A 25793-nucleotide genomic window follows, 5' to 3' on the forward strand; every position below is an offset into this window, starting at 1 on the left:
ATGTGCCAAAGATCCAGAGCAAATATTAAACAGAACCATCTATTACACTTTGAAGTGCACCACTAAGCACACAGTGGTAGTCCGATGCAATTTAAAACCACTGAAGGAAAACTTTCCCAAAACCGGGACCAAATTCTGGGTCTCAGTCTCTTCAGAATTCCTCAATATTATGAGAACATGAGACTTTCTATACTTAAAAAAAAAAACTTCCAAATTTACTTGATAATAACAAACTGTATATACAAAGAGACAAGGCAGGCAGGAAGGCCCTGGATCTCCTGTTCTCTGCTTTCCCAGGCTCTCCCCACCCCTAGGCCCCAGGAGGGACCACTCCCTTCCCATCCTGTGGTGGAAGTGGGGATTGGAAGGTATGGAGATGATGTGTGTGTGTATGAATGTGCATATGTGTGTGTGTGTGTAGCGGTATGGGGGGCAGTGTGAAGAATGGAGAAGAATCAAAAATTAGAGAGAAGGCCTTCCCTCATCCCCACCACCCTGAGGAGGGTTCTTAAGGGAGCTGCCTCAGATGTGTCTCAGCCTATGAGACAGTAGAAGATCCAGCATCCAAAAGTAACCCAGTGACTGGCCCAGCTGAGCTCTGACCATTTGTGGACAGTGTATGCCATGCCGTAACCCTGCTCCTCTGTGGTGTCGTCCACATCAACATCAAAGAGGGAGCCCAGGTAGGCCAGATGGAAGATGGCCAGGGCCCCAAAGAGCAGATTTAAGGCTCGCACCCCCAGGCCCAAACGATACTGGTGTGAACAGTCTGATGGACACCTTCTCGACAAGATGCAGGCACTGAGGATCCGAGCCAGGCGCTTTCGGAGGATGTGCTCCACGTAAGTGATAAACGCCAGAGACAGCAGCACTGCAGCCAGGTGGAAGCTAAAGCCGTGCAGGAGGGCGCTGGCTGTATAGGTGACCAGCACGGCTGAGAAGGTCCCCAAGTGGAGAGCATTCTTGAAAACATAGTTATTTAGCCAGCAAGACATGGGCAGGTTCCAGCTTGTGACAACTTCCACCATGGACCGGGGCAGCTCCACGTTCAGTGGCTTAGAGACCGTCAGGTCCCATTCCAGGTGATCCTTCTCCTCGGTGAAGCCGGTCCCTGCCAACGTGGCTGTGGCCTCAGATAGAAAGCCCACAAAATAGTTGCTAAAGCGGAAGGAGACAGCACTCTCATAGGCTCGCAGCCACTTGCGAAGGAGGTGGTCACCATCGAGGGGGATGAAGTAGGGGAAGAGATAGGGGCCCACACAGGTGGACAGCACCAGGCACAGAAGGGCCAGCAACAGGCTCTGGGCCACCTTCTGCAGCCACCGGCAGCTCAGTGGGCGGCCTTGGATGGCCTCTAAGTACCTGTGGAAGGATATCCAGGGCCCAAAGATGACAGTGCCCACAAAGCAGAGGTAGCCCATGAATTCCATGGGTGACGGCACCATGCTCACCTCACCCCGATCCAAGTCAAAGCCCAGAGACACTGCCTTCATGGCTACAATCATCTGGGCCCCTCGCATCCTGTGCCATGCCACAGTGTCCACCATGTACATCTCACCCATGAGCAGGTAGGTGAGGATGGTGACGGAGACGAAGACACCGCGATGGGAGGAACGTCGGCAGAGGAACAGCACGAGGTAGCACAGAAGGCTGAGCAGCATGACCCAGACCATGTGCAGCTCGAAGAAGTGGTAGAGGCTGAAGAACCCACCCACCACAGTACTTGCGTGCTTCAGATAGGACGGCAATCCAGGCCTCCAGAGGAGGCGGCAGGCGAGACAGATGGCAAGGAGCAGCCAGATCTGGTCAAGGCCCTGCTGGGCAGTAGGCAGGAGACAGTCCTGCAGGAGCTGCTGGAAAAATTCCTGGCGGCTGAAAGTGGCCATTGTGGACTGCCACGGATGGATGAACAGATAACTTGGCAGTAAAGAAGCTGCAGTCCAGAGGGCCAGGGATACACCACTGCCACCACTGGGACGCCTTCCCCACCAGCTGCAAGGCTGCGACCACTGACGCTCCCAGGGCAGCACTGTATACTTACTCTTAAGGACTGGGTAACATAGATCTCCAGACAAAGGCAAGATTAGGGATAAATAAAGGGACCACAGTCAGTAAAGCCTGAAGTCACCCTACCTGGGCTCGCTCCTCATCAAACTCCAGGCAGCCCATACCATCCAGTCTCTGGAGATCAATCCAGCCTTTCCAGATAACACAGACTCCATTGAGAATCATGGGAGCCTTCAAATATACCTAAGACACAGAAAAGAAGAATGAAGATCCATGCTGAGCCATCAGACACATAAGAAACAAAGGATAAACTTACTTATGAAAACTGGTTTTCTTTGGGGGGGGAACTAAATACAGTGATAAAATTAAGAATTGCAGGAACGTATACAAAGCACAGCCTCTATGTTCTATACATTAAATTAATCTGGCTTACCAGGAGTTTTTATTTCTAGTCACAATTTTTCTAGATTATTTTTAAAAGGAAGTTTCACAGATTTTGTAAAAATTGTTTGTAGTTAAGATGATGCTTGAAGTAGACATCATTTCTCTTGCAGCTGAAACTGGGACATTCAGGTACTTTGCCTTCATTTTTGAATCTTGACTAGAAAGACATGTAGATGTACAACAACTGGAATTCACTAACTCCTGAAGAGAATGCACTGTTTCTATCTGGATACCTGAAGCCACCCAGGGTCAGGCTCTTCTCCTTTCCTTTCCATCTTATGACCTACCTCATAGACTTCTGTTAAGTAATGCTGCTTCTTTTTCCTTCTTTTTTTTAAACTTAAGTTAGCCAGAGTTGATTTCTGTTGCTTTTAGCCAAAGAACCTTAACTAGCACAACACTTACTTATGCATGTAACACATGTTTCAAGTAAATAACCCTTGAGCAAAAGTCACTTTAGGCATGACTTCCGAATTTGTCACTTTCATTTTGGATCACCAAATCAATCTTCATATTGCCTGAAAATATAATTGTTCTCAAGCAATTAAGGATCCACCAACAAAGGATGGATCATCTTGATGAAAGATGGATGATGCTATTATCTTGAGGTGAGTATTTTACTGTGATACAGTAAGAAAAAATAAAGGAGGAAAAAGCTGAAAACACCTTTTTCTTTAATCAATTCAGCAGTTTCTTCAACAAAAAAATCTTGAGGCACTCTTGTTTTTAGAGAGGTTTAGTAGGCTCTCAGTACCTATAAATATGCAAGAAAAATGACTACTGAAGCACCTGTAAAATAAAACCTAGAGGACTTATGCCTTCTTAGTACATATTTATGTCATTTCCCTCCACTACTAAACACAACTATTTTTCCTGTTAAGGGCCCCCATAAGCCATGCTGAGTCAATTTCTACTGATATTGGAAAAAAAGTACAAAACATTAGGTTCCATTTCTCCTCCCATGTGGACCAAGGGAAACAGTCTACAGTTATAGCTGAAACCGTTTAACCACACATTTCCTTCTGTTCCGATAACTGCACATTGTGAATTCCCTTCCACACTGTGAATTTAAAACTCCAGTGGTGTGCACCTAATTGAACAAGTGACTGTGACAACCTGATGCGTGATACCTCACTAAATCTACACTAACTCTCTGAATTGCCTATCAGTATAACTTGACTTACCACATTTACTAATCGAGATTCCCCTTACTCTTTCCAAGAGAGAAGAGGGTACTACACAGCACGGCATTTCAACTGTCAATCTACCTCATTATTTTATTTTATTATTTTTTTACCTCATTATTTTAAATTCTCACACTAAACATAAAGATGATTCTCATTTAACAGGAGAGAAAGGTCAATTTTATGATCAGATTATATATTCTTTATCAATGACTTACATCTTTTAAATTCAAAGATTCCATAACCTAACTTATTCAAATTAACTTCCATCAATAAATATTTTCCTTATGAAATTACCAAATTTTTTTTAAAAGCTGATTTATTACTCTTTTGTAAAAGTTCTCTCATGACTAAGAAAACCACTGATCTGCCTTGGAAAATTCCTAAATGAGTTCAGAAAATGGCTACAGTTCATAATCAAGACTAGTGCCTGGAATTGTAATTTAAAATAATATTTAGATGATCCTGTGATTTATTTAGATGTTCACATTTAAATACAGTTTTATGTGTAGACCTTCAAAGTAAGTGTTTGGCATTTCATACATTTACGAATAACAAACCTCAAAGTACGAAGAAAATAAAACTGTCAACAGTTTGGCATCTTGTAATGTAATTTAATAATGTCATTTAAACATTCAGACACTTTTTTTACTGAAAGTAATGATGGTTCACTTCAAACTGTGAAAAGAAAATGTATTAGAATATGACCTTGGGTTTAAACCACTGTCCTAGAATAATTAAATGTTTTATATAAAATGAATTCTGTAAAGCCTTTAAAATGGGTAAATATTCAGCTAATCACACACAAAAATAACAATAACTTGCTTATCTTTCCAAAAGTAAAATATCAGGAGGATATGCTTAAGACTTCACAGAAAGTTAAAAGTGACCGCAGCCTCACATTTTGCATTCTTTTGGAAATAAGGTAAAAGTATTACAATTATAGGAAATGGCAACCCACTCTACTACTCTTGCCTGGAAAATTCCACGGACAGAGGATGCTTGGGGGCTACAGTTGGTGTCACAGAGTCAGACAGGACCGAGCATAAGCACAAAAGTATTGGACATTTTAAAAAATCAGCTTAAGTTCTAAGTACCAGTATTTGTAATGCTATTTCAATTCAAATTACACATGGTATCACTTAATTTTCACATTCTATAGCTTTAAATTCCACATCACTGTAGCAGTAAAGCTTCAACAAAAATATGCACGAACCAACCATGGCATTATCCATTAACAGAATACCACTCAGCCATTAAAAAGGAATAAAGTAGTGATACACGCTACAACATAGATGAACCTTGAAAATATTATGCTAAGTGAAAGAAACCAGAAAAAGGCCACAAACTACATGATTCCATTTACATGAAATATCCAGAGTATGCAAATACAGAGACAGGAAAGATATCAGTGGTTCCCAGGGGCTAGGCGGCGGTGGAAATGAGGAGTGACCGTTAATAAGTACATGATTTCTTTTTAGGGTGATGAAAATGTTTTGGAATGAGAGTGGTGATAGATGCACAGTTCTGTGAATATGCTAAAAATCCCTGAATTTTTCTTTAATTTAATGAAGGGTAAATTTTATGCTCTATGAATTATATCTCAATAGAGTAACATAGTCATGGTTAAGTTTTATTATCTGTGACACAGGCGACATCTAAGATATGTGAACAGTGATTTCTGGGCAGGCAGTTGCATGTGGGATTTTGGCACTCTGGGAAGAGATACTGGTTGAAGATACAAATCTGGCAGCTATCAACAGGGCTTCCCTAGTGGCTCAGATGGTAAAGAATCCACCTGCAATGCAGGAGACCCAGGTTCAATCCCTGGGTCTGGAAGATCCCCTGGAGGAGGAAGTGGCAACCCACTCCAGTATTCTTGCTTAGAGAATTCCATGGACAGAGGAGCCTGGTGGGCTATAGTCCATGGGATCACAAGAGTCAGACATGACTGAGCAACTAACATACACACAGCCATCAACAACACTGTGGTGTTTCAATTCAGGGGTATGGAAGAGATTACTCAAGCAACCGTAAGTAGGAGAGAAGTGACCCATGAAGAGACCTGAGGCAATTCAACTTTTTAGATGCTATGTAGAAGAGAAGAATCCAGCAGAGCAGGCTGTGAACAAAGAGGAAAGCACGCAAAGAACCTAGTGGCTAAAGGTTAAGTTACAGGCCTCCCTGTAAAAATTTCTCCTTTGTTGGCCACATAAAACTTCAAAGTATCATGTTACAGGACCTTATGTCACTCATAACTTTTAGCAATGCTCTTATTTAAAGCAGGAGTTTAGTCTGGAGTCCAGACAACCTACATGAGTTTGGATTTACGGGTAAGTTTCAAGAAGACCAGAAACATCTCAAAATTCTGTATAAAAATATATGTTTGTGTCCATGTGTATTTTTCTAAAGAAGTCTAATGCTTTCACCAAATTCTTGAAAGGATGTATAAGGGGAAAAGGATACAACTATGATAGTAAAAATGCAACTTCCCCTTCCCCCACAGACACCAATGTCTCTGCAGCACACAGCTTACGAGATGATAAATCTCATTTCCTTTAGTAAAGGGACCAAACTACTTCAGTAGCTAAACATTAGTTACCCTGGGTTTTGAAATGCAAGAGTCTGAGTAAGGATATGAGAGAACTTAAGGTACCTTTCCATTTATCAACCTGAATAAAACTGTTCTATCTGAGAGTCTGGAGTCTCTTTTCTGTGGCTATCTAAACTTGGAATAAGCAGTGGCAACTTCAATTGTCCTTTCTTCTACAATAGCTCCTAGGTAGCCAGAGAGGCAACAGAAACAGAGAGTACAAAGCAGAGTGAGTTCCCTCTGTTGAGTATTTCTAAAGAATGTAATTTCAAGAAAATTAAAACAGAATAATTGTAAATTTGCAAAGATTTCCATGCACACCAGCACTGAGCTGTAACGTAACATCAATATACATGGAAATCAAGTATCAAAGCTATTGCTAAAGCAAGAAGCAGAAAGTTCACCCTCAAAAAATCCATTTCAATTGGAAAGAATATTTCACTTCCTTGTAGTAAACTTTCAGAGCTCAAACACTGGTGACTTTGGTCTATAAAATCAGATGTTAGGGAAAACAGTGGAAGAAATCATCAGCACTCCTTAGGCTCTCAGTAAATAACTGAATGATGATTACCAGAAGAATAGAAAGATAGCTGGAATTAAGAAATGCTTTTCTTATAGCTTCCTTATAATTTCAATTTGAAAAGATTCACCTATTCAACAGATGTTTATTACCTGTCATTTTGTAAAGGGTAGTTATCATAAGGTTAGAGGGAAATACATGATGAATTTTTAAAAATTTATATCCTACCACCTCCCTCAAAAATTCCAACACCAGTTATCTTAAAGTCTGTAATAAGGAAAAGCTGCTGCTACTGCTATGTCACTTCAGTCATGTCCAACTCTGTGCGACCCCATAGACGGCAGCCCACCAGGCTCTGCCATCCCTGGGATTCTCCAGGCAAGAACACTGGAATGGGTTGCCATTTCCTTCTCCAAAGGAAGAGCTGAATATATACAAAAAGAACTGTAAGAATTAAGACTGAATTCAGCTGTTACATTTAAGTATGACTTAAATAACTCTTAAGATTAATGGAATGTTCCACTGACAGTGATAAAATTGTCAGGAGGCAGATCCAGGAGCTTTGCAATCTCCTTTTAAAGACCACAGTTCTAACAAAGTGGACTAGAAATACAACCAGGACATAATATCTGAAGATTATCTACCTGAAAAATCTATAATATTTAACAAAAAAACCAAGTGAATTAATGTGCTCAATAAAATGACTAGTTATAAAAAATATACAAAATCCAACAACTTTCCTATGTTGCAATAGTAACTATTTAGAAAAATTTTAAAGTCTTTATTTTAAAATAGCATTAAAAGTATTCACTAACAATAAATATAATAAGAAACAGGTAGGTTCTGTAAGAAGGAAATACCTAATTTTAAAAAAAAATTTTATTATTATTATTTTTTACTTTACAATATTGTATTGGTTTTGCCATACATCAACATGCATCTGCCACGGGTGTACACGTGTTCCCCATCCTGAACCCCTCTCCCACCTCCCTCCCCATACCATCCCTCTGGGTCATCCCAGTGCACCAGCCCCAAGCTTCCTGTATCCTGCATCGAACCTGGACTGGCAATTCGTTCCTTATATGGTATTATACATGTTTTAATGCCATTCTCCCAATACCTAATTTTTAAAACACAGAAAAGGACTTGAAAAACAAGATGTCATGTTCTTTAATGTAAGAGTACCAATGCCAATTTACCTCAAAGTAATCCTTATTTTAACCAAATTCCAGGATAATCTCAAAGTAATGTTTTCTGGAATTTGAGGGATAAGTCTATAATGCACACAGAAGAATTAGACTATCCAAGAAGATATAAGGAAGTATTTTCTGCCCTTTAGATATTAAGACATGTAACAATGCAATCAATATACATGAAGTAGTGCTGTGACAGCCAGAAACAACTTAATGGAATAAGCAAAACAAAAATTAAAAACAAATCCAAGAATACGAGGATTTAATAAATAAAAAAGGCAACACTGCAAATCAATGGTAAATTGGTATTTTACTTAACTAGTGGAGACTGGAAAACTGACTACCATGTGGAAAAAAAAAACAGTTTGAAACAAATAAAATGGCTAAAAATATTAAAATAAAACAATATAACTATCTTTAAATGAAAGAAAAAAAATTTTTAAATAAAAATTCTAATAATGCGTATGAGGAGAGATACCAGGTTCTAATACATTGGCAGAGGGAGTGAACTGGCTAATAATTGGGGGAAGGCATTTTTTTTAGCAGTAAGTATGAATTTTCCTCTTATAAACAGGTCATGTGTTTGCAGGGACTTTACAGAAGACAACTACCATAAATTAGGAGAATCAACTGTAATTCTTTTTTAAAGAAAAGGAATATTATCACTATGCTTAACTCCAAGTCAGCATGGGAAGAGTAAAAATTAAATGTGCTTTAGAATCAGATAAAACCTGGATTTAAATTTTAGTTTTAACAGTATATTTGAGATAAATAATTTAAGATTATGAATAAGTCTACCAATTTCTCACATATAAAATCAATAATCACACCTCTTTCACAGGTGACAACAAAATTAAGCCAATGTCCATAAGCTTATGAAACATATAAAGCACCACAGAAACTTAAACAAAATACTTCCACTAAAATTTTACATAGTGTTCTCTTTCCAAGGGAAAGAAACAACTTTTTTTTTTGAGACAATGAATAGCTGACCACACCAATAGCATCAGCAGATAACCTTTAATACTGGGATGGCCACAGGCACCCAGGAAAACAAGATACTTCACAAAGGAAGTATGTATCCCTTGCTTGTTAGTTGTAATCATTTATGTAGTCTATTTAACAGATTCCTTTAGAAGATACTTGGTTCTGACTCATCCTCCTTCAGTCACATGTTCCTCTCCATTTAGAAATGCACAGTCAGCTGCCTGCCTACTGGATAATCATTACAGACAGTCATTCAATCTCACTTGCCTCTGAATCATACTTGGGTTGCATTCAAGTGTTAAAAAAAACAGATTCTTCTATAGTGATTAATGTAATTTACCAATCTACATTTTACAGTTCACACAGAAAACAGTACATCTTATTGAAACCATAACACGGATTAATATAGAATGTGCCTGGAACTTAAAAGATTAAGCAAGCAAACGTGTGCATGCACACACGCAGGTGCACACTCAATAAATGGATATTTAACCAAACAGAAAATTCCATCCTAAAAGTCATATGGAAAATGGATAAAAATACATAAAAAGAAAGAAAAAAAAAAAAGTTACAGGGACCTGAAAAGCCAAACAACCTTGAAAGAAGATAACTTGAGGACTCATACTTTCTGATTTCAAAACTTACAACAAAGCTTCATTAATCAAAATGCTATAGTATTGGCACAAAGACATACAGACTAATGGACTAGAGTAGAATGCCCAGAAATAAACCCTCACATGTGTGGTCAAATGATTTCTGACAAGGGTGCAGAGACCATTCAATGGGGAAAGAAGAGTCCTTTTAATAAATGGTGCTAGGAAAACAGATATCCAGAAGCAAATGAATGAAACTGGACCCTCACCTAATACTACATACAAAAATTACTTCAAAACAGACCAAGCCTAAATATTAAGACCTAAAACTATAAAACTTTTAGAAGCAAGGATAAAAGCTTCATGACACTGGGTCTAACAATGATTTCTTGGGGATGACACCAAGGACACAGATAACAACAATAAAAATAGATAAGCTGGACTTCATTAAAATTTTTAAAATTTGTACATCAAAAGATATCAATAGGGTAAAAAGGCAACCCACAGAATGGGAGAAAATATTTACAAATCACATACTTATTAAGGAATTAACATCCAAATCAATACTGAGAACTTCTAAAAGACAAATAATGTTCGTACAAACACTTATAAGAGCTATTTAGTCAAAATCACAGAGAAAGAAGAGTGGCTACCAGGAACAAGGGGAAATAGGAGTCAAGGAATAGAGAATTACTATTTAATAGGTATAGAGTTTGTTTTATAAGATGAAAAGAGTTATATGTGTGCGTTAGTCGCTCAGTCATGTCTCACTCTTTGCGACCCCATGGACTCTAGCCCGCCAAGTTTCTCTGTCCACAGGATTCTCCAGGCAAGAATACTGGAGTGGATTGCCGTTCCCTTGGCTCAGATGGTAAAGCGTCTGCCTACAAAGAGGGAGACCAGGGTTCAATCCCTGGGTCGGGAAGATCTCCTGGAGAAGGAAATGGCAACCCACTCCAGTATTCTTGCCTGGAAAATCCCATGGACAGAAGAGCCTGGTAAGCTATAGTCCACGGGGTTGCAAAGTGTCGGACACGACTGAGCAACTTCACTTTCACTTTCTCCAGAGAAGAGTTATGGAAGGATATAAAAAGGAGGCAGGTCATGGCGAGCCTAAAATCAGAGAATATAAAGCAGCCTTAAGTTAGAAAAACAATTCAAGAAAAGTTAAACATTGAAAGGAAAAAGATGGAAGTTAAAGGTTGTTCTGAAGTCATCAAAATGAGGTCAAAAATGGCCATGTTAAAATACTGACTCTAATGGGAAGAATAACTTGGTGGGCTAAAGTAACTTTTGAAGGTGATATGTGAAGTTTCTAGCAACTTACCTAATGATTATTAGCAGCAATGTGGTAAACTGCAAACAACACAGACTCTTGGGTAAAAGACCTGGGTCTGGATGCTGGCTCTTCCTAGGAGACAGATTACATGACTACTGAAGATTTAGTTAGCCTCTCTGGGCCCCAGTTTCCTCAGCTGTGAAATCAAGCTATCACCAAATGCATTCCAATATCAAATAAAAGACTTCATTCACTCTGGTGCAGGATTAAGTAAATTACTGAGGATATAAATCATATGGTACTAGTGGTGGTGATCAAGATGAAAACTAGTTTGCAGAAGGTCAAAACATATTTTAAACAGTTCAGAGTTCTGAAAATGTTCTGAATTTGATAGTGGTGATGAAGGTTGTACTCTGTGTATATATTAAAAACCACCTAATTGAACAGATGCGTAAGATGGTGAATTCTATATGAATTTACTACAATTGGAAAAAAAAAAAAGCCCAGCAGCATTGTTCTGGATAGCAGAGGAAAGGCAAGTCAGGACTGAAAAGCTGGAATAAGCAATACCCTCCAAAAATTTAGAAGGGTTCTCCTGAAGTCCCATTATTTAAAACAATATTCTCCAAGAGAGGCAGACATTATTAAAAATTGTCATTTAATATGGGCAGAATATTTTGTTTATTTGAAAACATCTAAATTCTCCTAATGGAAAAGCTGAAGTCACATTCCTAGGCTATACTTCTGTTTTAATCTGAAGATTAATCTGCCTTCATATCTAAAGTTTTAAAACACAAAAGGGCTTATGTTGACTGTATACATGAAAAAAATGTTTTCCCCCATAAAAACAACCTGTCAATCATTCCCAGACTTGGCCATTTTCTTCTTAGAACATACAGTATGGCACAGGAAAGTCATATTGAAAGTCTGAAAAGCACAGTTTCACTGCCAAAGGCACATTTTAAGCAGTATTTTAAATTCTTTGTTCCTAAATATACATCAATTTGGGAAAGCCCAGCCTAAACTGGAAAGCTCAGAGTAGATAATAATTTCTAACTACTTACATTGTATACCTTCATAAAAGAAGGTAACAATAATTAAACTCCCCAACAAATCACTGTCTCTAGCATGAGGCAGTTAGCTGGTCTGTGGCTTCTACTCTTCTGTAGAAAACTAAGTATCAAGGAAGTGATGTCAGAGAAATAAAGTCTCAGAGCCTGCTCAAACTAAGTGGCATTAAGACTTACAAATGCTTTCCTACCAGTAAAAAAGGAGATAATAAAAGTATCTGTTTTTGTATCAATGAAAACAGTACCTGGCACAAAGCCAGTGCTACAGAACTGTTTGCTATTTCTGTTCTAATTCTTAAATGAGAAAATGACAGTACACAGTAGCAAAGGGAGTCCCATATACTCAGAGATAATTAATAAACATTTTCTGCCCCCTAAAATGCCTGTACTAGAAAGCTCAAAGTTTTCTGTAGGAGAGATTTTTCATATGACTGCCATGTGTACAGTACTGACTGTCTACTGTTTTCTAGATCTGCAAAGGTTTCCTAGATCTGCAAAGGTTTCCTAGGTGAATGAACACTGCACGTGTGCTCACTAGATACATCCACATCCATTATTTCTTACTTTCTTTTTCCAAGAATTAACACTGATAATCATTCTGTTGCTTCTCTCTTATACAAAGGTATCTATTTATTGCTGATTTTTCTATTCCTAAGATCAATTATTAATAAGATATGCAGAAAATCTGAAGATAAAAAGTTAATGCCATATCAAATAGAATAATTTTGCTTTACAATTTAAATATACACAGAAAAAATAAGAATGGCAATATAACAAAATGTTAACAATGGTTCTCTAAGAGGTAGGTTATGGATGATGATTCCACTTACATGAGGTACCTAGAGGAATTAAATTACCAAAGACAGAAAGCAGAAAGGCAATTGTCAGGCGCTAGGGACACAGGAGAAAGGAGAGTTAGTGGTTAATGGGTACAGAGTTTTAGTATAAGGAAGATGACAACAGCATCAATTTTAATATACTTAATGATACTGAACTGTATAGTTACAAACAGATAAAATGGTAAATTTTATGTGATGTACATTTTAAACATAATAAACAAAACAAAACAACAAGCTCAAAAAAACAAACACCCAAAAACACATCAAGGGACTTCCCTGGCGGTCCACTGGTTAAGACTCCAGGCTTTCAATGCAGAAGTGTTGGGTTCAATCCCTGGTTGGGGAACTAAGATCCTACATGCCACACAACCCTAGTCAAAAAATTTTTGTGTTTAAAAATTAAGATATTTTTTAAGTTGAGAGGCACAATTGAAGGAGGCCAAAATCACTACATTAGAGGCAGTTTTGACAAAAATTTGTATTTATACTTCCTAATATAATGTTTTATATGCAGTCAAGGCTATCTCTACTTTAAATGTGACTCATAATAAAACTTCAATTGCAAAAATATCTGATAAAGCAAATGTATTTAATACATAAAAAAACTCCTACATCTCAATAATAATTTGATATCAAAAAATAGGCAAAGGATCTGTACAGACACTGCCAAATGGCAAAGATGCACATAAAACATACTGAACATCAAGTCAACAGGGAGATGCAAATTAAAACCAAAATGAGATACCACTACAAACTCACAAAAAGGGCTAAAATAAAAAAAGACAGTACCAAGTATTAGTAAAGATATGAAGTAGCTGAAACTCTCATAGATGGCTAGCTGGAATGCAGAATTGCAAAGCCACTTTGGAGAAGTTTGGTGGCTCAGACAGTAAAGAATCTACCTGCAATACAGGAGACCTGGGTTCAATCCCTGGGTTAGGAAGATCCCCTGGAGAAGGGAATAGCACTCCACTCCAGCATTCTTGCCTGGAGAATTCCAAGGACAGAGAAGCCTGGTGGGCCACAGTCCATCGGGTTGCAAAGAGTCAGACAGGACTGAGCGATTAACAATGGCAGTTTCTTAAAAAGTTCATATTCATGAAACTAACTAGCCAGCAATTTTAGTCCTATGTAATCTATCTACCCAAGAGAAATGAGAACTAATGTCCACATAAGAGACTGGGGTATAAACATTCAAAGCAACATAGTAGCCAAACCAAGGCAAAATAACTCAGATGGCCATCAACTGCTAAATGGATAAAGGAAATGCAGCAGATTCACACAATGGAACACTGCTCAGTAACAAGAAAAGATAAGAGACTATGTAACAGAAAGCAGACAATGGGTGCCTGGGCTAGGCGGGAGGACTGGCTGCAAAGCACATGAGGGCACCTTCTGAGGTTATGGAAATAGTCTGTATCTTTATTGTGGTGGTAATCACAAGACTGACTGCACACATTTGTCACTGAATTGTACATCTTAAATAGGTGAATTCTACTGTATATAAATCATATCTCAATAATGACAACTGAAAAAAATCAATTACAATGGGAAGCAGTAAAACTGGGACATAGCAGCCCACTGATTTCTTTAGTTGATAATGTCTTAATCCTTGTAGTGTTTGAATTAATCATTCAAAAATACTGGGGTCGGAAGTAGAAATAAAAAGGGGGAAGATTAAGGATGTTTCTCTCAGACATACTATTCTGACTTTTCTAACTTGGAAAATATAACTGAGATATGGCCAAGACCACACTTCACACTAAAAGGTAAATCCAGGCAAACAATGCAATTCAAGAAAAGGGGAAAAGATGAGGGCTGTATATCAATTCTATCTCAGTAAAACTGGAAGAAAAGAGAGAAGAGGGGAAAAAAAGAGTATATTATCTTCATATACTTCAGAGGGGCATTTATCATATATGTAAATTAATCTAACTGGAAGGTACTATGACATTCTAATTTTTAAATATTATTATTTACTCATGAAGTTAGTCAACTCTTCCTGGATTTAAAATTTGTTGAAATAAAACTTTTTTAAAAAGCCCAGATTACTTATTTCAGCGCACTAAATCTAGCACTAAGTGCTAGAAAATATACTTCATATTGTAGTTGAATTGAAGCACTTAAAAGTCTATATCCGACAAGCTAGTTGTAAAGTTGCCTCAGTTTCTCTTGGGGAAAACCACATTCCAAAGCGTTACCACAGATCTCTCTTATTTGGAGTGACTGCACTGTCTTAAGAGGAAAAGAAACTTGCTTCTGAGCTTGAATAGGAATTTCTCAAAGCTAAAGAGAGTGCTCTAAACTCTGCCAAATTGTGGATGGTATATAAACAGACACAATATTTATTTTGGGACAAAGATTCTGCAAGCAAGTAAGCAAAACGCTCCAGAAGCAGGAGTTACAGAACTCTGAAGACATTTAAAGTTAGAGTTTTTGTTTTCATTCATTAAATCAAAGGGTATTAAACTTTGCTTTGTTATTTTATGCTGATGAAAACGAGTGATAAAAAGATTTTTAAGTATGAATGTTCAGAAAAGAAAAATAAGTAAAACACATAACTTATCAAAAAGTTTAAAAGTTAACTGCTCTACTGCCACTTAATAACTACTCCCAATGTCTGCTATTGTTATCTATCAATTAAAATTGTAAGTAATAAATAGCAATGCAAAAACCATAGAAAGTTTAACCTCTTTTTCTGGGACACGTCTAGTATATCTAGATAAAACTAGATAGTATATTCAATTTCCATAGAAAAAAATGGAAAACAAACAATAGCACTATAAAGTTAACTTCTTCAGTTTATAAGATTTTCACACCCTCTAACTTCATGCTCACAAACTAAGATTATGCAGTAAGCATAATCATTAATTTTAAAATCTAAGGAGGCTTTAAAAAAAACACAAAATGCATACAAAAACCATTAATCTGACCACTCAAGACTAATAACTATGGTCAACCATAACCATTTGCATTTGTTTGAAATAAAAATTAATTGGAAATAAGTTCCAAGAGGAAAGATCAAAGGAACAGGGTGTTGCTTGATCCAACAAAAATTTCACACAAGAATGATTTAAATTCTGATCTGTTGCATTCCTTGTCTTCTGACAGCTAAATGAGAGGAAAGCAGTTTAAACTAAGAGAGAATTATGAACATTTTGGCAGTCTAGGTTTATAAAGTACCAGGAAGGACCACTGGGGAAAGATGTAGTCTCCTAACACTATACTGCTAAGGCCCCTATAGCACTGAAAATCCTTGATTATCTACGATCTCACTCTACAAACCTATCAAATAGTCTAGCTTTGGATAGGGCTTGACAATTAAGAAGGCATTTTCACATATTCTGGTACTTCATTTAATCCTCACATGAGGTTTATGAACAGGGAAGACATTCTGATTCCCATTTACAGCTAAGGAAAACAATTGTGATTGTCTTCTGACTCATATCTAGAGCTCTCTCCATTATACTGCATTATTTTAAACCTTTTCTAAGAAAGACCCTTAATAAAGAGTCAGCTTTATCTGTCAATAGCTCACTAGGTACCTGGGTGTGAAATTTTTAAATATAATTGAAAGGCAGACTATAAAAGTGTGTGCTCTGACTTGATGGTCAGTTATCCACTAACAGACCTTTCTTACTGAAGACTCTAGGTTTGAAAATATTCCAACAAACACAAAGGCAGAAAGAATGAATAAAAAGACTAATTTTTGTGAAGCCCATTTTCTTAGATTATAAAGCCATATTTCAAATCTAAGAGAATATGGAACTTCTGTTTCCTATTAGCATTCTAATTTTTTTCCTGAATTCATCAGATTTAAGTGAACACTGGGAGCCAGCCTCTAAGATGGCCCCAATGATCCCAGCCTCCTCCCATATATGTGAATAAACCACCCCCTCCCTGCTGAGTGTGGGCTAGACATAGTGACTCGCTTCTAATGAACAAGAAGAAAAAAGTGATCAGAGAATAAGTCATAAAAAGCAGGATGACCTCATTCTTTTTCTCTCTATGGAAAGGAATATATGACTAGGAATTGAAGCCACCAACCAGAAGTCATGTGAGTGAGTTTGCAAGGGGATCCTTTAGCTCCAATTAAGGCTTCAGAGACTGAAGAGCCCCAACAGCTGGACTGCAACCTCATGGGAGACCCTGAGCCAGAACCAATCGGCTAAGCTACTCTCAGATTCCTGTGAAAGGGCACAAAGGGATGAAATATTATCTGGACTGTGGGTGGTGTTTACATGGGTGTGTACATTTGTTAAAACTCAAATTATACACTTAAAATGGGTGCATTATTTGGTAAGTAAACTATACTTTAATAAAGCTGATTTTTTAAAAAAAGACACTGAAATCTTGAGATAAGCAGACAAAGGGTCACTTAGGAAAAAGCTGTGCCATCATTTAAGAAGTTAAGGGTGAGTGTTGAAAACAGAAGCTGCAACAAGCTACCACCACAAACTCACGTGCCCTTAACTGCTCAAAATTGCTCCACCCACAGCTTTTCTCATCTCAGATGACTGCAATCCCATACTCCCAGTTGCTCTAACCAAAAACAGTTGGCGTCATTGACTCTCACATCTCACTTCCAATCTATAAGCAAATCCTGTTGGCTCTATCTCAAATATTCCTGGACCGACTCCTCACCGTGTCCACTGCTACCACCCTGGTCTGTCACCAAGATTACTGCAACAGCCCAACAGGTCCCCCTGCTTCACTCTTGCTTGCTAAAACTGCTGTTAACCCAGCAGCTAGAGTGATCTTTTCAAAACTAAAGGCAGATCATATAATTCATCTGCTCAAAAAGCAGAAACTACTCTCCATTCCACTCAGAATAAAAGTCCATTGTTGTTCCCATGGCCTCCCACAGTCATATAAACTGGCTTCTTGCTATCTCCTTAATCTCTTCTACTACTCTCCTCTTTGATCAGTGTACTCCAGCCGCACTGGCCTACTTATTGTTTAACAAACACACTGTGCAAGCTCCCACTCCAGGGCCTTTACAAGGCTGTGTCCCCTGTTTGGATCACCTTTCCCTCAAATATCTGCATTGCTCATCATTCCCTATCTTCCTTCAGGTCTCTGTTGAAATATGACCTTCTTTACCCAGTCTATCCTGTTTAAAATTGCAGACATTCCCGTTCATTGATGAACCTTATTTTATTCTAATTTTCCTTTTATCTCCCCAGAGCATTTATCACTTTGTAACACACTATATAACTTATATACTATGCATACTGCCTGTTCTTCCATTCCTTCCATACAACAACCAGTAGGGCAGGATCTTTGTTTTGTTTATTCATATATCAAGCTTCTAGAACAGTGCTCACTAAATTACATAATAGGTGTTAAACAAAGACCTTCTGAATGAATGAATTTTTGAATAACTCTGCCAGTTACTGAGCTAAGCACTTTATATACACTATTTTATTTAATCACTAGGGCCACCCTGGGACACATGCATTAACCTCCTTTTATTGAGGACCATAAAGATTAAATAACTTGTCCAAAGTTACAGAATAAATGAAGTAGTATATGAAGCCAGGACTTAACCTCAATTTGTATGTAACTCTAAAGGCTCAATTTCTCAAAGTTGGGTTTGAATGGGAAGAGAACTAAGCTGCTTTAGGACCTAACTAGGTTGAAAGTATGTGGAAGAAGAAACACTGATTTTGGATTTAGTATAAGGAGCAGAGGCAAATAATTAACATTTAGGGAAACTGCTTCAATTAGTTTTGCTTCTAGTCCTATGGGGACAGAAACAAACGTTAATGGTTATCAGAAGAGAAATAAGAGACCCCACAGCCTGAGCTCTATGGATGAGAAAACATGGGTTAGTATCTTTCCTCTAAATTCATTGCTATACTTATCCCAGTGGTAAACAGCGAAATACTAGCAGGGTTTTGTTTTTTCCCCCTTAATGTTGTTGGTTTTTTTTTCATTAAAATGCTTTCTTTTTCCTAGATTCTACTGGTGTAGAAAGTATTGGTAAAATCATATTTGAGAAATATATCATCTATACACAAACATTTACCAATTTAAATCTGAGGGAAAGATACAGATTTCTGCCAGTATTACCATCCTTGGAACACAGCCACGTTCATTTGTTTACACATTGTCTATGGCTCCTTTCACACCGAAACAGCGAACCTGAGAAGCTGCAACAGAGATCGTATGCCTGCAAAACTGAAAATATTTACTCTGGCACTTTACAGAAGAAAATCATAAAACAAATATTAATAAATATAAGTTTCCGTATTTCTTGCATCAGTTCTATCATTTTTCTTGATATATGTGAAAACACATTCTCTAAATTCTAGAACAAGCTATATAAGGTTTTTGTTCTTGTTGATCATATAACTAAAAACATCTCAACGGCTTAAGTCCAAGGAAAACATGGTCTTCAATCTACTAAACAGATATCATTAATTCAAGCAAACATATTCTAGTAGAATTAACACCCATTCACTAGTTATTAAATACTAGAAGATTTTAGTAACATTGAGATGTCAGTCATGAAATCCCAAAAGAGTTTAGCATAAAAGTTGAGAGGAAAGCAATTTTTTGATTTATGTTTTTAGTATCTGAGCTAACAAGTTAAACTTTAAGGAAGTGTTTGGAACAAGGAAAACAACAGTCACACATTCATACACCAAACAGACAAAAAAGCAATAATCGTACACTGTCATTACCTTCCAATTTCTCCTTTATATATTAATTACCAAGTAGTAAAACCTGGAACATGTGCTTTTAATCTTCCAAGCAAACAAGTCTAATACATAAAAAAGCAAACTTCTAACTTATTACTCATTTTAAAATTCTGTAAGCTATTTTCCCTCTCCCTGTCAAAAGATTAGTTGGTTTGTAACTCACAAAAGATCAAACTTTGTTTCACAAAATTAAAGGAAAAAAACCCACAACTCTTCATTGTATATATACAATATATGAAAATCCTTCTCATAATACAGCCCAATACAAAAATCTTTTAAGTTCCTCAAAGGAATATTTAGATGTTCCTCATGTTTCGCAAATACAGTGATAGGTTATACTATTCAGAATGACACTTAGAAAAGAATTTTAGGAAGTGAATAAAAACAAGTATAGAAACATGCTGCAAAGGAAACAGGAGAAAGACTGAGTACAAAATGAGGTAAAAAACTTTTTTTCTTTAAATATTTTATTTCAAGAAGTCAATTTCTACATTAAAAGATGAACCAATCCAAGACACTATTCATTAACATTTCATCAAAAGCACATAATTCATTTAACTTAGATTTTAATAGGGCTCTCAACTTAAACATCTCTACCTACATTTTTCACATCTTTGATCTAAAACTTCCTACATAAAAATTTTAAGATATTTGTTTCCCAGAAGCTTTTCCTCAAAACAAAAAAATATTTCCGGGTTAACGTTTTCATATTTTCTCAAAATTAAATTCGCTACATTAAGAAGTGGAAACCTATCCATGAATCATTTCTAAATACTATTAAATTTTAAGCCTAAGTCTTTTCCCATTTTTCTCTAAATTTCATTAAAAAAAAAAAAACAAAACACTATAGTCACACACATTTTAGTAAAACAAAAAATTTCTTGTCCACACTTTTGAAGGAATTAGGTTTCAAATGTTACATATAAGAAAGCACACTACTCTTTTTAAGGGTGAGAACTTTCTGTGGCAAACGACATAAGCACGATATTAGCAATGAAATTATATAAAACACTTGATTTTTAAAAATTGTATTATATCTTTTTAATATGGAATGAAAGCAAATCTGATCACACGTCTATAATCAGACCTGTGATCTCTTTCTTAAAATATCAATCATCAGGTTGATACAATCTCTAATAGTAAAACAATCCACAGTATTTCAACTTGCAAAGAAATGTTTCCTACCTTGCCTGCTTCTCTTTCGAAGTCGACATACTCTCGGCTAGGTGTTTGTCGCTGTTCTCCCTGCCAGCTGGCCGGAAAAAACTGGAGAGACAGATTGGTTCCTGTGGCCACAAAAGCCTTTTAGAAAAATCAATACAAACAGGATCAGGAGCAGGACATTACATAAATTATGCAGGCAGTCATTTATTTTTACATCAGTTTCTGTCTTAAGCCAGGCAGCACCAAGATTACTTAAAAGTAAAAAAACATGCACTCATCATTTTTCTTAAGTATTAAGTTACAAACATCTGATTCCATTTTGAGGACATTTGCCATTGGCTGCTTAAATATAAAATCAGACATGGAATCAATACTTTCTTTCAGGTCGTTTTTTGCTGACGTTAGTACAACGCACTGCTAATGTCTAACCAGAAGTCCCCATCACTACATTTAAGAACTTGTATTTTTAAACGTAAAAACCACTGAAGAGCTGAATATTTTGAATTTTAAAGCATACCACAATTTAAAGTTGTATAAATGAGACACTTGAATTTTTCTTGATTTTCCGTGCTCAAAGAAACACTATGCTTCAAAAACCATGCTAAAAATGCACTCGGAGATGACTGGAAGTGAAAATATCTCCACGATATATCACATTGGGAGGATCTCATTATCATGAATAAACTAACCAAATATCATTTCCAGTAATTTTTAATAACCAAAATTTATAAGATGAAGACAATATCCTCCATTATGGTTTTCAGTAGAACTCACTCTCAGAGACAAAAATTTCAGTTTCAGCAAAGGCTCAGCTTAAAAAACACACACTTTTTCATCCCCATAGGTGTCTATTTTATCCAGAGTTTCCCAAATTCCAATCACTTGCACACTGACTATAAATAAATGTTAATTAATTAATAGCTCACTATTGAAAAAAAATGCACTTGGGACTATCTCTCCTCTGATAAACCATACATTAGCATGTGATATGACAGTACTCATCTCTCTAAAACCTTGGGTGAATTTTTAAAAATGTGTTTTCGAAAATCTGACTTTAGGAAAACTGGATCTGACAATAACAAAAGCGTATTCATCTAATATTTATAAAAGATTTGGATGGCACAGCTCAACAGACAGAACAATCTAAAACCATTTCAATCAAGTGTCATTCTGTGTAGCCCCAGAGCAATTTAACTCTATACTTTCCCTGAGTTAAAAATGGAAGTAGCACTGTCCCTCTTTCCCAGGGAAATTCTAAAAGAAATACATAAAAAGCACTAAAAAAATTCTGCTTTTCATCATCTAAATGTAAACTCTTTGTTGAAATCAGAAAACTTTTTGTTTTAGGTTACTAATTAAAATTCTAAAGCATGATTTGTTTCCAAGTATAGAGTCTTCATCTGAAAGCTGGGGTTCACATTCTTGGGCAATTTGTTGAAAGCATTAGCTGATTCAGCTATCCACTAGTTCCCCCAAAGATAGGGACTTAGATTCTTTACAGATAAAAATTACAGCACTTCCTATTTCTATAATTGATACTAGAAGGTGCAGTGGTCAATCTAACTGCTAAATCTCTATAGATACCTTTAATGGCATTTCCCTAATCACTGGGATATCTTTTCTTGTGGTAAATACTTATACGAATAGAGACTGAACATTGATATTACGATATTAACCTTAAGAACTTTGCCAACTATTAGCGTAAGTTTAAAAAAACCAACCACTGAAATGAAAAGCAGACTCTAGGAGGCAAACTGCCTAGGATGACCTGAGGCAAATTACTTCACTCTGAACCTCAGTTTCCAGAACTTGTAAAGTGTTTAGAACACCACCCAGTAAATGCTACATGTATTTGTTAAATACAATGAGAAGTAATTCTTAGCTGAAGAAGACAGCCAACTCTTTCAGTCTCAGACAATGAAATTCTCAGAGCAGAGTGGTAACAGATAAGAGATCCTGTCCATAAATGAATACCCTGCCCAAATCGGGCAGCCATGTTTCTTCAGCAGTCACCTAGTAACAAACCCTTCTGTCACAGAGTATCCCAAATCAGCTCTGGGCTAAGTAAAGACATTCTGCAACTCTTATTACCTCACCACACCTCCCGCCTGAAGGCCAACCTCAGAAGAGATTTCCTGCTTCATCACTTCATGTCCATTATCTCATCAACATACCTCTCTGAGACCAGAGAAGTGGTAAAAACAGATCACACTCTAGAATACCATTTCTCAAATTTGACCACAGAACTCTTTTTTTTAATGGAACATCTACAATACATAGGAGATGGGAAAATTTTATTTGAAAACATAAAAATCCACAACGGTAAAAGTGGTTGTATGGAGAATTCTCAGAATGTCCTGACTATATTTTATGAGGTTTCATTAAATTGTAAAATAGCCAATCCAACATACATTTTATTCTTCCATCTTCAAGATTAAAAAGATTTTACCACTTTCACAGTAGTCACCATACCTCTCATAAGTATTTTTTATTAATCATTAGTGTTGAAGATATCTCTTAATGCTCTTACTATAATACAAGAGCTTATATAAGGAATAAATCTGATTTTACCAAATAGATTCTACCCCTCACCTATAATCACGCTTATCTCATGCTATGATATAGAGTCTTGTTAAGTTTTATAGCTAAGAAGAGATGAGCATCACAGCCTTATGTTATTTTTTTTACATCTAAATACAAAATAAATTCTTCATTAACCTCACTGATAAGGAGGTGTTCATAATAAAAAATAAATAAAAGGGGAGCAGGGTTGGACATAGTTTAGAGAACTATATACTTTTATCATACATGGCTGCTATTAAAATAAAAGCAAAAAAAATGCCTTTCCCCACCTATTTTCCACCACCAAATAAGTAACAGCCACAGCCTGTTTACGAGTTGTAAGATAAATTTGGGGCATTAAATGAAGTAACCTTTAAATTCAAATAATCAAGCGCTTATGATACAAAAGATACTGTGCAAAACCCATACAAAGGGGGCATGTATGAAATTAATGTGGTCTCTATCCCCTAGAAGCTAAAACTCTGTTAATTTAAGTATGGCTAACATTGAATTAAAGGAAGAAAACTGGAGAGGAAAAAGTGAAATTCCTTCCAAATACAAAGTTATATTATTCAACACATTAAACTGTGCTGTCTTAATTACAATTCTTAGATGAAATTCAAACTACCTACCTTCTTTAACTTAAATACTTGTCAGATATTAAGAATTTATTAAAATTTGTAGGATCAGATTTTTGGAAGAAGAGAAGGCCTAGAATTAGAATGTCTGATTTATCCCTGAAGAGGAATTTATAACAAATACAAGCAACCTATAATACTGCTGTAACAGTAAATTCATGTTATATATGATACAGTAATTCAAATATACTATGAATTCATATATATTCAAATACACTTTATACTTCCAATTCATAATCACATGCAGTAAAATTTGATATGACAGAAAATACCCTATTAACTATATTTCCCTAGGTTTCCCCAAAAACCTCAGCTCTAAAAAATTACAATAGCATTTTATAGCTCATCTTTTATACTTACATCAATTACTTCCAAGAAATCCATTGGTTGGGTATACCATCCACCTTTTCCAAAAGGAAATCCAGACAAAGGATGATATAATCACTGAACCAACTAAGTAAGGAAAGATTCTTCTACCACTTAGTGCCAAAACTAAAAACTATTTGTCCTATATATCTGAATCATATTAACAATTACAACTACTCAAGGAAGTGGGCTAAAAGCTAGACATTTTCTTTTATAATGTGCAATAACGACCAAATATTCTAGAGTTCCTAGTTAAGTTGGCCCTATCTTCTCATTATCTGTAATACAATTTAAAAAGCCTTTGTCTTAAACATCAAAATATTTTTAAAAAATAAACTTTATTTCAGTGATGACAAGGGAGAATTTTATGATATGTGAATTATGTCTCAATAAAAATATTCTCTCCTGTACCGGGAATGGGAGAAGCAAATGGTCCAACAAGTCTTGCTATTGTTAGCCTAAATTCAAACTGCGCCTGTAGCTTCAAGTGTGTGAAGATGCACTGGCCCAAGTCATGGAGCAGATAATCAGATTCCATTATACAGTGCCTCAACTTCTTAAAAAATTAACACTCAGCCTCTACTCTTCAGTTTTTTCCGATGCACTTTTTGGCTCCATCATTCTCTCCTCATTAGCACCTCCAATAGGACAAACAAACCAAAAGGAGATGAGGGGAACTAGGATACTTGAATTTTTTTTCAACATAACGTTTGGTGGAGGTAAAGCACCAAATCTAGCATCTAAAACAGGGCCTCAGATCGACTATGGGTTTTGCAAATCCATGCGATTCTTTAAAAACTGCAGGCCTAAGCGGGATATGTTTTTTTAGGTTTGGAGGGAAAAAAAGGTTTCCTTCCGATTCTCCTGAAGCTTAACATGCGAAGAAAAGATGGCACGTTTTAGGGGGCTTCTTTTTTTCTCTCTTAGGACAACAGATAACTGGATTTACCCTCTGATTTATTCTCAGCTCTACTGAAAAAGAGATAGCTTCACACATAGATTTACGCAAAATCTAGCGTTAAGAACCAAACTATCGCCCAAGAAACGATTTTGAACGAAATCCACTTCTTTTTCCCTACGGGTGTTTTCTTCCTACTAATATCCCCTATTAATATTCCGACTCTTTCTGTAATCAGGGTCACAGCCTATACAATGACCTTTCCTGGTTTAGTTGGGCTCGGTTTTGAGATCCACTCGCGGCAAAGTGTCCGCCGAGTCGTGTGTGGGAAACATAATCCACCCGCCGACGGCCACCGGGAAGCGTCTCCCCGCGAGGACGCGGCCCGCCAGTGTCTGGTTTCGCATTTTGAATCCCGAGTAGGAAGTGAGACGGCGCCCGCTCAGTTCCGGGAGCCGCGGCGTTCGCGGCGCCGTCCGGAACCGGCCTGGGCCGCGGCGGCCCCCGTGCAACAAGTGACCCGCGCGCGCCCCGGTCCCGCCGACTTACGATTTCCGAGCGGCCGTCGCGGCAGGCGTTCTGGAAGCGCGCCTGGCGCTCCTCGTGGGGCCGGTCCCTGAAGCCCGTGTACTTAATCTGCAAGGCAGAGACGGCCCGAAATCAGGAGCCAAATCCGCGACGCCGTCCGCCCCGCGCCGCCCCGATAAGGGCAAGCAGAGTCAGCGGGCAGACGGCTGCCCGGGCGAGAT

General features: G+C 37.2%; 2 protein-coding genes across 2 annotated transcripts in view; both read right to left on the bottom strand.

Moving 5' to 3' along the window:
- The window catches only part of PORCN (porcupine homolog (Drosophila)), a 3450-nt gene extending 1326 nt beyond the window's left edge, over positions 1 to 2124 (bottom strand). Inside the window, exon 1 of the mRNA XM_010851073.1 lies at positions 3 to 2124. Coding sequence (XP_010849375.1) covers positions 534 to 1886 — 1353 coding nt within the window. The 5' untranslated portion in view covers positions 1887 to 2124 and the 3' untranslated portion in view covers positions 3 to 533. The remainder of the gene's footprint in view (positions 1 to 2) is intronic.
- Positions 1 to 25793, bottom strand: part of CBFB (core-binding factor, beta subunit) — a 49085-nt gene that overhangs the window by 22407 nt on the left and 885 nt on the right. The window contains exons 3-5 of the mRNA XM_010851123.1: positions 25594 to 25680; positions 20602 to 20718; positions 2134 to 2250 (exon numbers count right to left, since the gene is read on the bottom strand). Of these exons, the coding sequence (XP_010849425.1) occupies positions 2134 to 2250; positions 20602 to 20718; positions 25594 to 25680 (321 nt within the window). The remainder of the gene's footprint in view (positions 1 to 2133; positions 2251 to 20601; positions 20719 to 25593; positions 25681 to 25793) is intronic.

The sequence above is a fragment of the Bison bison genome, unplaced genomic scaffold, assembly GCF_000754665.1.
Source record: "Bison bison bison isolate TAMUID 2011002044 unplaced genomic scaffold, Bison_UMD1.0 scf7180017864297, whole genome shotgun sequence".
Lineage (NCBI taxonomy): Eukaryota > Metazoa > Chordata > Mammalia > Artiodactyla > Bovidae > Bison > Bison bison.